The sequence below is a fragment of the Stenella coeruleoalba genome, assembly GCF_951394435.1.
Source record: "Stenella coeruleoalba genome assembly, chromosome: 4".
Classification (NCBI taxonomy): Eukaryota; Metazoa; Chordata; class Mammalia; order Artiodactyla; family Delphinidae; genus Stenella; species Stenella coeruleoalba.
Genome location: NC_137149.1, coordinates 31346932 through 31360787, shown reverse-complemented (window position 1 = coordinate 31360787; position 13856 = coordinate 31346932). Strand labels below are relative to the sequence as shown.

Below are 13856 nucleotides of genomic sequence, written 5' to 3'. Positions count from 1 at the left end.
AATAAAAATGAATTGAGAAGCATTAACCGTACGATACAGAAACGTAATTGAAGATGGTTTGCTTCTTTATTACTTTATTTCCATCTCAAGCACCCTTCTGAAAAAAGCGTTTCTATCACCTCTTCTTCTTCAATCAGGTTTCTAGGACATAAGTAAGAGATAAGTACTTCTTATGATCAGTCCTCAAATGAGGACCAAATCCCATTCTTTTTCACTCTAGCAGCGAGCTCTCCAGCTGACTGTTTTCAGCTGTTACTCGGAAACAACATTCTGAAGGACTCTGACTTCCTCATTAAAGACAATGGTCTAATGCTCTTTTTTTTTTCCCCACTGAAGCAACAAATCAGAGAAAACGTAAAATAATAAAATACTAAGGATTTATTTAGCAGACACTTTCAGATTTTGCTTTTCATATAGTGTTTGGTTGAATAAAGACAGATCCTTTTGAAATATTCCCAGAAATACATGAAAAATTTCTACAACATTATTTATTCAGCAAATCTACTGAAGTGTCTATCCCGTGCTAGGCTACTCACGACATATAACTATCTCATAATTCATCAGTCATCCCTGATCAACTATCATTCACAGTTAATAGGCTTTATTGCAAAACTTTTCAGGATTTAAAAAAAAAAGGATTTATAAAAATATTTTTCTGTGCCAGCTTTTAACAGTTTTGGTAACTGTTTCATTCAGAAGCTGACAATAATAAGAGAAAATTAAAACTACACTAGAGCCATTCCTCTTTTTATGTTATCGTACCTTCCCTTTGTCCACCCCTCATTCAACCTTTCTCTATACTGAGTAAAGTGGTAACAGGCTTCCTTTTTAAAGCGAACATAACAGCAACAGTAAATTACCATGACTAAGATCAAAACTTGATTCTGCAGAACTGTCACCAAGTTCCATACAGTATTATACGTGGGCATAGCTAGAAACAACGGTCAATAATCAAAAGGTTTTTTTAGAGTCTACTTGCCTCCGGTTAGCTGCAAAAATACAATACATTTCTAGACCCTCTGTGAGGCAACATCTCTGCCAGTCCTATTTCTCCTACAGACGCGGGAAAGAGGACAGGTAACCTAAACTCTTGTTTGCGCTGTAATGCCCTTGCAGTTTTCCCTGTACGATTGAAGGCAGGCAAGTAACATTCTTCAGTGAGCTTTATACTGATCTACATATAGCAAGTGGATAGTTTCAGCAGGCTTAGAGATTTGGCTAGAATGGGTATTGTGTATAAATGTACTGCTTTACAGAGACTTTACAGTCCTCTGAACAGCCTCTGATAATAGTCTGCAAATAGTCCCAGCTAGATTGGCTAGATTATCAGAAGCTGGGAGTTAGCAATCCCTGTTCCCTATCCATCCTCTGCTCAACTCCTGACTCTCCTTTTTGGTGCATTCAATCTCTCCCCTCGCTCATCTTTGTTGTTGGTCTCCAGGGCATTTTCGGGCTTTGTGCCTCCAAATCTTATAGACTGATAATTTATACGCTTAAAGTGACTTCAAAGCTTACAGCAGAGTCTACAGTTCCTACAGGAACTTCACGAGGTCACAATTAATATTTAAAAAGTGATCACCAATCTAAAATATATTTTAAAAATTATTTAAATAAAGTCCAATGGCTGCCTTTTCCAAATGAGTAAGGACGTGCTGGGACAGGACAAAGCAGTACTAAGTCCCTTGATTGCTACAGTATTAGCTTTCTACAGACTGGCTCAGTTTGGCATAATGACTGAAGTAATAACTTTAAAGATACAAAGTTTAAATGAATACCCTCTTTTTAAAAAACTTCAGTCCCATGACAGTGGCACCTATATAATGCTGAGCTCTACCTTTGCCTGGGAATAAAACATATGTGCCTTTCTGCCGGCCCATGGACAGTGCTGACACATTTTCTCTTTAAACTTCAAGTTTATCTTGAAATCACAGGGAAACCAGTTTTATAAAATTCCCATTTTGTCTATAATACGTAAACAAGGAACGAGGGGAGTCAGAGAGGAATGGAATGGTCTAACTGCTTAAAAAATGTCAGTCACATAAACCACAAACAGTTCTGCCTAAAGAACTAACAGGATTAGTTAAAAACAAAACAAGACTCAAAAAGTTGCAAAAATCTCTCAGCTGATACTGTGGAAGAATACTTGTGAGGTAACAAGTTCGAGTCCAGATAGACCCATTTATGAGGCCCTTACTCTGTCCTGTTGGAATTACACGAGTCAGTCTGCAAGACAGAAATGGATCAAAATAGTTGGGTTGATGAGAGCCAAGTCCAGGACCTGTAAGGGGGCAGGGGAAGGGGGTATTTCAAAGAGCAAGATTTTCTGCAGGTTGGCTTAATGGTCTTGTTTTAGTGAAACTGGGTTGTTCTCATATCTTTATGAATGAACAAGAAATTTCTAGGGTCATTTCAGAAAAATCTATCAACTAAGGATCACACTTGTGCAGTACCAGGGTCACATGTAGCATGGGCTCCCAGGACACTTGAATTAGCATGCCATTCGGTCATAAGATTTCTAAATTATCTGAAGGGGAAATGGCAATCACTCCCAGTTATTCTGACTGTGGTCCTTTCCCAACTTTGTAGCAGTACAATTAAGATGAATCAAACAAGGATTTCCCCGGCAGTCCAGTGGTCAACACTCTGCACTCCCAATTCAAGGGGTGCAGGTTCGATCCCTGGTTGGGGAAGTAAGATTCCACATGCCATGTGGTGTGGCAAAAAATAAATAAATAAAAGGTGAATCAGACAGAAGAGTTTGGGGCCCTGAGGAACTTTCCCACACATTCTCCTGACATCACATTCAAATCTGAGATAGAATATACTTTCTAAAACTTAACTCCTCCTGAACTTGAGGTAAAAGGAAAATTTAATATACTTAGCTTCAAAAAGTACACAACTTAGATTAGAAAATTTAAAATAATTCATTAGTAAGTCAAATGAAGTAGCTCCTTGCAGTAAAGTGAAAAAACACTTAAAATTTTTGCTCAAAACATAAGCTATAGTCCCCCTGTACCCTTGAATTAAGAAGCCATAGTCTCCCTATTGATTATTGTTTCTGTGATTATTTTCACAGCCAAGCAGCAGTGTGATGGACAGCTGGATAAGTGTAAGCTTACTGATTAGACATGTCCACCTACTTCCTTAATTCCAGATGTGAACAATGGCAAAAATCTAATTTTAACTGTAAGCAAATACAACCATGGGCGGGGGAGGTTAAGACAAAGTTATAATAGGTAAATTCTGTTCATCAAAAATCAAAATGTTGATTCCCTTCAGGTAAAAACCATACAATAGAACTGAGTTGCTCAAAATAACAACAACAACAAAAAAAACCCGAAACATTTTAATAGCAATGTCTACTAAAAATAAGAAAGATGAAATTCAAACAGAAACATCTTCCTTTCCCACCTAAAAATCCATCCTCAGATCACAAAGAAACAAACGATGCACTCTGCAGTACTATCCTGGCCAGGTGTTACTGTGGTTGGTGTGACCCGAGCTGCAACGTTTGCTGACGCTTCCTGAGCTAAGTCTGCTGCTTTTCCCTTGAGCAGCTAAAGAGAAATGAGATGTTTCTCTTCAGAGAGAGGTGCTAAACATTTGGGTTGCATGAGGGACAAATGGAAGTTTGACACCTAAGATGAATAACCACAGTGCATGAGGCCAATGGGAACTTTCACTATGTAACGCCAGCCGAGCTCACTGTCACACAGTATTCAGGCACACAAGTGCCAGGACCCAGCGCAGGAGGCAAAGAACTATTTTTTCCTTTTAATACGTTACCATTGGCCTCCAAGGATTTTCATAAGTAAGACTCAGAGAAAGTCTTCGGAGTATGCTTTTAATAAACTCTCCAGGGCCCTTGCTCTGAAATATTTCAAAGGCTCCTGCATCCTCTCACACTCGATGAAGGCGACCACGTCAAGCCAAGGTTTACTGTGCTTTAAGAACTCATGACACCAAAAGTGTCATTATTACAGGTGCTTTCTTGCTAGGCCCAATTTATCTGAACCAAGAAGTCTTATTTAAAATTCTATGAAACACCCTCACAAGATTTCTGGTATAGACACACCTCTAAGAATTTCTGTTCTAGAAGGATGAAATTAGCCGATTAAAATTTCCCTTCAGATGGAAAAAAAGAAAAAAAGCTCGATTGGCAAAGGTGGTTCTCCTGTGTAGGTAATACTATATTTAGGCCATGGGTAAAAGCTGTGCGAGCATACATATGTCAGTGTTTGCCTAAAAAAGAGCAGACACATAATAGAATTGTTCAAATGAGCCACCAGCAGAAACATTTCTCTGCGTGCCAGTTGGATCATCTGCAGTTACATGCGAACAGAAGATTCTGTGTGGGGAAGGGCTGGTCAGGGCCCTCCCTCACCCCCAGATGTTTTTCTAATCCTAACACCTGAGGGCAGCAGATACAGTAAACAAGCAGTTGTTTGTAATGCAAATCCAAGTAACAGGGCTGACAGGGCAAAGCCCAAACCCAAATGGTCACCCTGCTCCTGACTCCTGACACCCTAGATGCAAACCTATCACTGTGGATGTCAGTTGCACAAACACTCAGTCCTGCTAAGGACAGAGTTAAAGAGAAAGAGGCAGAAGTGTGGTTAGGGGTAAAGAGGAGGGGCTGCCTTCCGGTTAAAGTGTTTTGGGTCTCAGACACACTAAAAACAGCTGTTAATTATTAAAAACCAAAGATTTCAACTCATTTCGGTCAGACCCTAAAAGAAAAAAATTGAACATTGTCTCGTGGTTAAACCTGAAAAGCTTCTCAAATTGTGCAAACTGCAGAATATCCCAAGAAAGGTGCCTAAAATAAATGTGTTCTAAAATGTAACAGAATAAAGCAACGCAGCAGATAGGAGGGTAAGGCAACTGTTTCCTGACCACACCCCTTTCCTCCACTCTACACCCACCAACATTTATTCTGGCCACAAATCTTTCCCAAACAATGAATGACTGTTCAATTCACTGACCTCAGAATTTTAATACATACACTAACAATAAATACTTTCCATTCTAACAATTTAAAATGATTAGTATACTGAGGGGGTAAAAATGCTGGTTTAAAGAGGAAGAGAAGCTTAATTTTCAGTATTCTTAGGAATAATTTATAAATATCAATAGACTAATTATATTGACTTTTTAAAAATTATTGCTTTGAAAGGAGAAGTGGCTAAAGAATAAATCCCACAAATACTTATTAAGCATTAACCGTGTGCACAGCCTAAAAGTATAAGATTATTTTGGTAGCTATTTTCTATTGTTACCAAGTCAGAGACTATAATTTGATTTGTTGTTCTAAAAAGCCTTCAGCAGAAATCTTCAATTATTCCCTATCTAAAACATAGTCTCCTCCCCCTCCCCTCCAAAACATCAACAAAAGAAAAACAGCCCAACTTTAAAATATCTGAATGTACGCATATTTAATTCAACAATATAAAGCCTCCTACAAATTTTAAGACTCAGAAGCATTTATTTGGGTGGTCTCTAAATGTTAAATACCATATTTGCTTTTATTAGTTCATTCACTTTTTAGATAAGAGATTTATATGTACCACACACACATTTCTATCATTAAGTATTAGAAAAGCCTTTTAAAATGTGAAATCGCTCTTTCCTGTAACAACCATCACAAGATTTCCAAGATCTCCATTTTAGCTGCTATATGCAAATCAGAAAAATCTCATTCCCTGCTTAAAAGGTCACATATCTTTTTGGAACTTGTGGGAAAAAATTATAACTTCTAAATCACAGTGCCTGCATAAAGTGGTTGTATTTCATAGATCTATCGCTTCAATAGTTGAGGGCCACAGGTAATCAAGATAACCATAAATACTCTTGTTTGTTGATGACTGATTAGGAGGTATTCCTCTCTCCTACTCTGTAGTATCTCATGGCTCCCAGATTCTGTCCACTGAGGTATCAATGATAGTACTTGCCCCCAGATGTCTGTGACTGATTTTTTTTTTCACTTGGTGAAAGCACTGGGCTAATAAGGCAAAGACTACAGGTTCCATTTTATAATCCTAGATTGACTCGCGGGAGGGCCAGTTAGACTGAAACCCTCATCCTCAACACCCAAATATACATGTTTTTCATTGGGGTTTGGGTGGTTGAGGGAGAGTGAGGCCAGAAAGAAGGTATATATATTGACGGAGCAATAAAAACCCATCACTACCTACGAAGAGACAAATCTCAGGGAGAACTCCATCACCAGCACATTTCACATTCATGTACTACAAAGGTAACCCTTTAGCTGTTTTCTTACTATATAAATGAGGTCTCCATGTTATGCATAATGTGTAAAGCAGCTATAATGCCACTGGATTTTTAAAACTTGAAAGTTAACTGAACCCCGAGATAAAAAAGAACAATTTTCATTAGAATTATCTTCAAGTGATACTTTCTTAACAATTGACAATAACGCAAAAAATAGCTCATTCCTCCCCACCCCCAAACTGATTTTAAAGAAACATTAGCTAACACAATAAAATGAGACACTGTTTTAAAAGCTGACATAACATTTCCAATATTCAGCTCCAAATAAGCCAAAGGAGTTCTGATTCTACATAGCTTATGGGCAATGAAAGACATACAGCACTTAGTTAATTGAAAGATTAAATCAATTTCTCTCATCAGAGTAGAAAGCATAAATACTCATAAAATCATGAATTTGCTGATTTAAATTCAATGATGCCACGATAGCTCGTGATCTGTTTTTTATTATCTTAACCAAAAGCTAAAATTCCAAGTGCAAAACATCAAAAGTAGCAATATTGTATGTAAGGCAGCCATTCCTCATAGCAGGTCTTATTTAGCAACGACTGGTCACACATAATGAAAGCATTTCCAGTGTCTTTAAAAAAACAAACATTTTGCCAAAATGCAAATTAATTTACACTTCTGAAATAATCTGCAACATCAGCACGTTACTCACTGTTCTCGGGATGGGCGGAGAAAGAGATCCATTGGACATGTATGGGTCACTATTCATGTTTGGCATCATTATGTACCCGGAATAACTCGAGTAAGAGGGTCCCTTGTTGTAGAGTCCTCCATCTGGATGCTTTCCTGAGAGAATGCAAAGAACAATCAAATGTGCTTTGACGTCCTTTTTATATCACTGTATTTTTCATTGAGAAGTTAATAGTACTACTTCAAATCACACCTTACATAAGACATTTGTTTACAAAGTATTGTAACTGGATTATTATGCTCTATTTTAGATTGACAGTATTTATTCCCTTAAATGGCTTAGCAGTGAACCAGATGTTTGAAAAACATGTGGTTCAATTTATTGCCACTACTGACTGGTTTTTTACTGGTGTTTTTACAAAACTAAGTGTTACCCATCTAACTTAATTTGTTCTAATACTAACAAACTGGACTAAGAAATACAGACACATGAAAGAAGACACAAAGCTGTAATATAAATATACTAGGCCATTCAGCTATACCCACACGTATATATTTATACACTTGAAGTTATGCTCCATCTTACTGGCAAACTCAAAAATTCTACCTGTGCTTCTAGATTTCTGGAAAATTTCTAGATTTTTACTGAGGGAGCAAGCTGTATCTAGCATATGGGCAACTACCCAAATTTATGAAGGATTAACTACAGGAGACTTAATTTTATGTGCTACACTACATCACTCTGGTAAAGAAACGTGTGTTTGTTCACTGTATACATTTCTTCTCTTTAATCTGTGTGACTACTTTGTAGCTCAGAAGGAAGCCTGATATTATAGTTCTCTTCTCTTCTTCCCCTAGCTGACATATTGTATATGCGAACACCTCATTCTGGTCAGGCCAATTGTAAGTAATTAAAGGAGAACAGAAATGTAGACTGTTCAACAAGGGAACCCTAAAGATTACAGATTCTTTTAAAGTCACACGGAGTTCTCCTTACATCTTAAAAACTATGTAGAATTTTTACAGTTTTGAGCAAGAATCGGCAATGGGGAGAAAGTCTATCACGTTCCATATGCATAGTTCTTAATTTGAAGAATAACGTTTTATCTTTTTACAAGTTAGAGTCTTCTTTACTGAGCCATATTTAGTCTGCGCATACAGTGCCTGCCTTCTCACTATAACAAGAAACAGCAATTTCACAAATGAAAGCCCATTTGAAACTATTCTTGTTGGAAAATAAATTGGTGTAGACTGTCACTCTTTATAACAATGCAGGAAAAAATAGTAAAGATCTACAATTAGAACTTCAGGTAAAATGAGAAAACTAATTATAGACATTTCTCTTCCACAAAGAATCTGGAAGCCAACAGAAATTCAAAAGCCCCTAAATCATTCAGACAGTTTTTAAATTATGTAACTATACATTAGTGATAAGCAATAAGTTTCCCGGGTTTTCTTTCCCATTTTGTTACAACACAGGCACAGTCTTATCACATATGATTCGAGTTTCTTGGATGCAAACAAAAATAGCAAAACATACCTACATTCACAAATTGCACACGTTAAATGTTAACGTTGGGAGAGATAGAATTGGCGTCTTACCGTCATCAGGGTGTTCTCTGGCCTTGTCGTGGTAGGAGTCCTGAGAGGTTTGTGCTTGTCTGGCCACCTAACAAGACGAATCCCCACCCCCAAAAGAAAGATCACTTTAGAGTTTGTGACAATAATGATATAAGTGTGTATCCACTGGTAACTCAAAGGAGGAGAATCAGGTGCAACTCAATCTACTTGTTTATTAATCTAAGAGGATAGGCTAAGGCTGAGTACTGGGAAATCTTTCTCTTTTCAACATGTGTTTTTGAAAATTATCTACCCAGGACTACCAGCTATAAATGATAATAACAACAGAAACAAACTTGCGAACAATCCATATGCTGTTCTGACCACTGTTTACTAAAACACAACAAGGCTACTTGGATACCTAATATGACAAGAATTTGAGTTAACGGCGGCGTTAATCATTTTGATGGCTTCTTCAACCACTGTTTACTTCAATCAGAGCTGATTAACAGTCGGCTGAAATATTTTGCAACTGAAAATGACATTTAACGAAAAACAAGCCCATCACTCACAAATGGAGATCTTAGGCAACTGTCCCAAACCAATCCCAGCAGGAGCTCTTCTCCTCATAAGCTACCATGGCTGGCTCAGTGCAAGCTTACGAGAGAAAAGTAAACTGTTCTGTGGTTAAAGGGAGGAAAACTTGAAAACTGGGCTATAGACTTCTAAAAGGTAGCCCAGCTAATGTCAGTTTGGGTAACCATCATCCACCCAGACTCAACCACCTGCAAATCAGCGGTATTACCCCTTCACTGTCTTCCTTGGGTCTGCCCCATGCCCACTTACCACTGGTAAAGATTAACAGAGCCCTAATAGGAGTTCTGGACTTCAAATGCAGCACCCTTCTCCCCAAGGCAGAAACGTTTAGAAAATGTGAAGTGCGTAGCAACTTTACTTATTGAAAAAGAAAGGACGAGGAAAAGGGGTAGAAATTTTAAAAGGCTGCTCTACAAATATGAGTTTGGCCTCGAATGTTTTGGATGTCATTTGGTTCCTCGGACATCTGTCCTCCCACTGGCCTCCTTCCCCCCATACACACATAGTCACAAATCTTTTAAGTGGAGCTGGGTGTGCCCTGGCCACCCCTAGGTTCCCCCCTAATTGGCATATTGGGATGAAAGACTCAGGGTATGGAGAACACCCCTATGCTCCCCTTAGAACCCAGGCCCCCGGGCTTCCAAAATGCGTACTCACCCCTGCCATTGGGATAAAGAAGGCAACTCTGAGGTGTTCTTAAACTTACTGTTTAAAACCCAAAATGTCCCCGCCCCCAAAACCACACGCTTTCTTTTTGGGGGCAGAAGGATGCCATTTAAGGAAAAAGAATATACCCTCCAAATTTCTTTGGAGGGAAAAAGCGTTGGTGAAATCATCTGAGTGTCAGGACTTTTCTACCGGATTTCCTCCAAAGAGTTTCCCAGTTGTTGAACAAGGGTGGCCAGTGGAGTGTCGGGTATCAGGGTCCATCCGCCCCCCCTGCCCCCACTTCTGAAGCTCTCCGCGAGGCCTGAAATAGCCCTTCCGCGAGGTCCTGCTCACTGGCTTTCTCTCGCCAGCACCCACGTGTCTCTATTTACTCTACTCGGGTTACCATCGCTATCGCCCGCAGCCGGCCAGGAGATCTGATAAAGCGCTTTCCACCCTCCCCTGAGTGAGTGCACCGGTTTCCGCTGCATCTCTCCGACTCGCCCTTCTTCTGCAAAGATTTAAAGGCCTGATTCGGGCCCAAACTAACCCCAAATATAAGCGTACTTTTTTTCTTTACGTGGCGATGATTGGAGCAAGCTAGTGTTGCGGGCGGTACTGCGAGCCCCCCCCCCGCCCTGGGGTGGCTCGGCTCGCCCACGGCTGCTGGCAGCCGGCCCCAGCGGCCCAAAGGACCCGCGCCCGAACCGCCCCCGCCGCCCGGGCGCGCGCCCCCTCGGCCGGCCGGCTCCGCAGCGGTTGGGACCGCCCCGCCTGTCCCCGGCCCACGCCCGCCTCCCCTTCCTCGGGCCTGTGCCTCTGCTCGCCTTTACCTAAGCCTTTGGTGGTTTAACGCACTTTTGCAGAGACATCTACCGAGAAAGATAGCGGGTGCACTCTGTTTTCCGTCCTACGGAAGAACTTCTCAGTAGTGCTGTTCAGACATACTCGCTTTAATCGCACTCCCTAAACCCCACTAAAAAGTCCGAAGGCCAAACATGATGGGTTAAGGGCAGGTTCTCCTGGCCGCAAACCAACGGTTTAAGTCACCAAACCCCAAAACTGATCCACTTGGAATGTTTCCCAGCACACCACACACACACACACACACACACACACACACACACACACACACACACAAAGAAAGAAAGAACACTAACCAGGAGCCCAGCCACCCGCCCCCATCCCCCCACCCTGCAGACCTAATCGGGACCCTTCAGCCAAGGCTCTCCAGCGCCTTCCCTCCCTTCTTCCCTCTCTGCTCTTCCCCCGGACCCGCCACGCCTCTCAAAGCTCGGGGCAGCAGCCCGCTCACCTCGTGGCCGTTGCTCGCCGGGATGATTTCGGATTCGTTAACCAAGGAAGACTTGATGTCGGCTAAGTCACCTTCCTCTTCAGGGTGACTGATCTCGGCGAAAATCTTCTCCTTCTGGGGATCGCCCTCGTCTTTGAAGGGGATCATCTCGTCCGTGGCGCAGAGTTCCGGGTCCCCCCCACCGCCGCCGCCTGCCCCGGAGAGTTGGGGCATCCCGACCACTCTGTAATCTCCGCTCCGCTGGGGGAGCACCCCAGGCGACAGCAGAAAAGAGAAGGGGTCAACGAAAAGGGGAGGAGGAGAAGGAGAATTGAAAGGATGCGTGAGGAAGGAGAGCAGGCGGAAGCCGGGCTGGAGAGCGCCGGGCTGGCGGCCGGCAGCCGGAGCTGCTGCAGCGGCGCCCGCGCCCCGGTGGCCGCCCGTGCCTTCCCACTCCGCAAAGACCTACGCCCGCGCCCGTCCCCGACGCCGAAAGACACAGGGATGCGAGGGCCGCAGCAGCTGGCGCCTCTGGGGGCGTCTGTGCTGCGCGCTAGGCTAGGCTGCCCGGGCGGCCGCCCCACGCCCCCAGCGTCTCCGGGGTCTGCGCGCGGAGGACGCCAGTTCCGGAGGAGTTTTGACTCTCCAAAGGCCAGTGGAGAGTCCGTCGGCGCGTCTCTACGCAAATCTCTCCACCTTTGCTTTCCCAGATGCCGATCTGGGAGTCTGTTTTCCAAGAAAAGAAGGGAGCTAGGCAAAACGGCTCCGTTTGTCCCAGTAGAGGCGGTGCAAAGAGAATCAGAAGATAACGAAATGTCCACTTCCTGGAGGATAAAAAAAAAAAAAGAGCCACCCGGATTGGAGATGTCCGTTTTAAAGCTTCTTATTTCCTTCCCTTTCGCTTCGGTTTTCCGTCTCCAGGAGCATTTAATCTGCCAGAGGAAAAGGTGGGGGCGGAGGAGGAGGGAAAGAGAAAGAGAAGAAGTTTGCCAAGAATAAAGTTTGTGTCGGCGAGTGCAGGGAGTCGGCAGTGGAGGGCACGGCTGGGTCTCGAGGAGTCACAGCAGGGGCCTCGGACCCAAAAGATTCTGCCGGGAGCTGGAGCCGACACACACACACACACACACACACACGCACACGCACACACACACACACACACAAAACCCGATCCCTCTTTGTTCCCGTCTCGAGTTTCCTCAGTCTGGCTCGCTCGCTCTTTTGCTCGCCGCTCTCCACGCCTCCGCCGCACCGCTTGTCAAAGCAAAGAGCTTCACCCCTCGGGTTCGCCAGGCCCGGGGGAGGGGGACGCCCCGAGCTTGGCCGCGTGCGGGGCTGCGGGCGCGTCCCAGCTCCTCAGCCGGAGAGCGCGCAGCCTGGTCCCTCCTCCGCGCCCTGCCCCGCAGGTGAGCGGCAGCGCCTCCTCGCCGCTTCTCCTCCTCCCGCGCCTCGGCGGCGCTGAAAAGCTACCCTCTTGCGTCGCTTCTCCTCCCCTTCCCCTCCCCCGCCTCCAGCTCTCCTTGGCTGCCCGCTGGGGGGTGCGGAGGGGGGGAGGTGGGGGACGACGAGAAGGAGGAGGTGATTGAGGACTTTTTTTTTTTTTTTCCCCCAGAGCCTGTAGGACGAGTCCTAGGTTTTGGGGTGTGTGTTTGTGTGTGTGTGTGTGTGTGTGTGTGTGTGTGTGTGTGTGTGTGTGCGCGCGCGCGCGCGCGCCTAGAGGAAAGATTCAGGCAACTTGGCGAGCGCAGGAAGGACCCGGCGCTTCTTGTAACCCACGAGAGAGACGCTTTGCCCGCGTGAAATTGACAAGAAACTCTGCCCCAACGGTTTAACTTCATCATCTAAGTGTCTCTTCCTTGTTCCCTTCCCACCCACCCCCCTCCTTCCTCTGCCAGTCTCTCCCCCACCTCCTTTCCTCCTCCCTCTCTCCCTCCCTTGCTCTACCAGTGGGAAGAAGATGAAAGAGAAGCCGCCGCAGCTGTGATCGACACCACATTGATAGATGCTCTGACAGAGGGGATGAGGCGGGAATCGGGGACACAGAGAAGGAAAAGGGGAAAACATAACACATTGCTCAACTAATAAGACAGAAAAGAAGCAAGAAGAACAAGAAAGAGTTGTGGCTTTCCTAAATACATTGTAAAAGGACAAGGGAACACATGCTGGCAAAAATAAAACCTCCAGGCTTACCGAGAAATATAGGAGGAGGAAGGAAAAACTGAAGACTGGATCTTAATTATCGTTTTTTAAGCAAGATCTTTTTCATTACATCCTTACCATGGGATGCTCACAGAGAGCTATGCTACAGGTCGCTCGTGGATTTTCGAAGATACATGCCACGATGTGTGGGAACCTCATAAAGAATGAAAAAACAACCCAAGTAGGGGGAAGAAAAGGCAAAAGGACCCAGGAGAGTGAAGCCAGTAGCAGGAGGGAGGACAGGGCAGTCTCTGGCACCTCGGACTGCGGGCTCAAAGAGACCCTTGAAGATGCAAATCCGAATCCAACCTCAAAAATTCCCCAGCCTCCACCGTCTCTTTGATGCATTTTGTACAAGGACAGGACTTTTAAGGAGATGCTTTGTGAAAGTTACAGTATAAACGAAGCTGAGGTTTGAAAACACATTACATTTTATTCCTTGGCTCTCAAACCCCCTCAGTTAAAAATCCAGGCAAAATTATTATACCCAATACAGTAGCCATCTGTAAAACCTCAGAACAGTAAACAAGAGGCAGGAAGAAACGTGTCTTCATCTCCCTCAAACTGAAAATAGGGAAAACATTACAGAATCAGACTTTAGCCGTACTACACAGGAATAGTCATGCAAAGATCC

At 43.6% G+C, this 13856-nt stretch overlaps 1 protein-coding gene across 7 annotated transcripts in view; it reads right to left on the bottom strand.

Annotated features, from left to right (window-relative positions):
* The window catches only part of LEF1 (lymphoid enhancer binding factor 1), a 119312-nt gene extending 106518 nt beyond the window's left edge, over positions 1-12794 (bottom strand). For 6 of the 7 annotated variants that reach the window (XM_079920187.1, XM_079920192.1, XM_079920190.1 and 3 more), the window contains exons 1-3: positions 11048-12794; positions 8530-8596; positions 6950-7083 (exon numbers count right to left, since the gene is read on the bottom strand). In XM_079920187.1, the coding sequence (XP_079776313.1) occupies positions 6950-7083; positions 8530-8596; positions 11048-11260 (414 nt within the window). In that variant the 5' untranslated portion in view covers positions 11261-12794. Of the gene's footprint in view, positions 1-6949; positions 7084-8529; positions 8597-10934; positions 10980-11047 lie in introns of those variants that run through there. The other variant, XM_079920191.1, reaches the window with a different exon arrangement.
* Between the last annotated feature and the right edge of the window lie 1062 nt (positions 12795-13856).